The sequence below is a fragment of the Penaeus vannamei genome, chromosome 41 (assembly GCF_042767895.1).
Source record: "Penaeus vannamei isolate JL-2024 chromosome 41, ASM4276789v1, whole genome shotgun sequence".
In the NCBI taxonomy this organism is placed as follows: Eukaryota; Metazoa; Arthropoda; class Malacostraca; order Decapoda; family Penaeidae; genus Penaeus; species Penaeus vannamei.
Genome location: NC_091589.1, coordinates 13310608 through 13312125, shown reverse-complemented (window position 1 = coordinate 13312125; position 1518 = coordinate 13310608). Strand labels below are relative to the sequence as shown.

At 38.8% G+C, this 1518-nt stretch overlaps 1 protein-coding gene across 1 annotated transcript in view; it reads right to left on the bottom strand.

Moving 5' to 3' along the window:
• Positions 1-75: 75 nt before the first annotated feature.
• The window catches only part of LOC138860503 (trypsin-1-like), a 4422-nt gene continuing 2979 nt past the window's right edge, over positions 76-1518 (bottom strand). Inside the window, exons 3-4 of the mRNA XM_070118081.1 lie at positions 701-829; positions 76-140 (exon numbers count right to left, since the gene is read on the bottom strand). Coding sequence (XP_069974182.1) covers positions 76-140; positions 701-829 — 194 coding nt within the window. The remainder of the gene's footprint in view (positions 141-700; positions 830-1518) is intronic.

Sequence of the window (1518 nt, the reverse complement as noted above, 5' to 3'; positions counted from 1 at the left end):
CGATAATCCTGGGCTTGCAGAGCATCGCAGCGCCGCGTGTCACGAGAATTGGGAGCAGAAACCTCATGATTTTGGTTACGCCAATATCAAGCAGGGAATTCTCGAAGTATTTGCAAGTATTAACTGTGACCGCGACTTTACTGTAGCGGAGAGAGAATGTGAATAACCACGTAATATAATGGATATATAAAATATATACTACACTAACCATTGAAGACAGAGAGAGAGAGAGAGAGAGAGAGAGAGAGAGAGAGAGAGAGAGAGAGAGAGAGAGAGAGAGAGAGAGAGAGAGAGAGAGAAAGTACATGTAAACGAAAAGTGCTTAGTAGGTGTAGTAGTATTAACATTATAGCAGTAATGATGACAATGATGATAACGAGAAAACATAAATACAAAAAATGAAATGATAATAAACACGACAATAATGATTATATGATAACAATAATAATGACAACAACAATGAAAACTAATGACAATGACAATAATGATAGAATAAAGATAATAGTAATAATGACAATTATGATAATAATATTAATAATGATAATAATAACAATAATAGTAATAACAACAACAACAATAACAACAACAACAACAACAAAAATGATAATAATAATAATAATAAAAATAACAATATTGATAATGAAAATAACAATAATAAAGTAGAAACGCGCAAACACCATTTTTTCCCTTAAACTCTCACCTACGAGTCCTTCCTCATCGCCGGCGCAGATCATGCCATCCAGGATTCCGCCGTCATAGAGAGAGTTGCATGCAGCGTTTGTCAAGGTTGTCACTGTCACTTCGTAGAGTTGTGGCAAATAACGTCCACCTGCGGGAAACGGCGAGGTTGTATATGGACATTTTGTGTGTGTGTGCGTGTGTTATAACGATAATAATTGGGGGTTTGGGTTGTATATGAAATCTGTCTGTGTGTGCGTGTGTTATAACGATAATAATTGGGGTTTGGGTTGTATATGAAATTTGTGTGTGTGTGTGTGTGTGTGTAATAACGATAATAATCGGGGATTAAGTGTGATAGGCTCTTGTGATTTCATTTTTTTATCTTTATTGTTTTGTTTTATTTACTTATTGCTATTATCCATCGGCGGAGGAGGATCTGAACGCAGGTCAGACGAGAACGCCCCCACTGCACGACTCAGCACGCGTTTCATGATTCGATGGCTCCGTGATTCCATATCGATATAATGGTTTAACGATTTGATATAGATGTAATTCTTTGATGATTTTGGTTCAGTTCTTTTTTCTATAGATATGAAAGTTCCACGATTCCACGTAGATAAGATGATTTGATAATTACACACGATTTTCTCCATGAAAATAACCCCAATTTTCACATACTTTCCCTCAAGAAGAAGAAGAAAAAAAACATCTTATGCATTCCCCCCAGAGCTAAAATACCCCCACCCTCTCCTCACACCCCACCCCACCCTCCCTCCCCCCCCCCCCCCCCCTCTCCACCCCACCCCCCCCTTCCCCCCCTCCCCTCCCTTCCCCCTC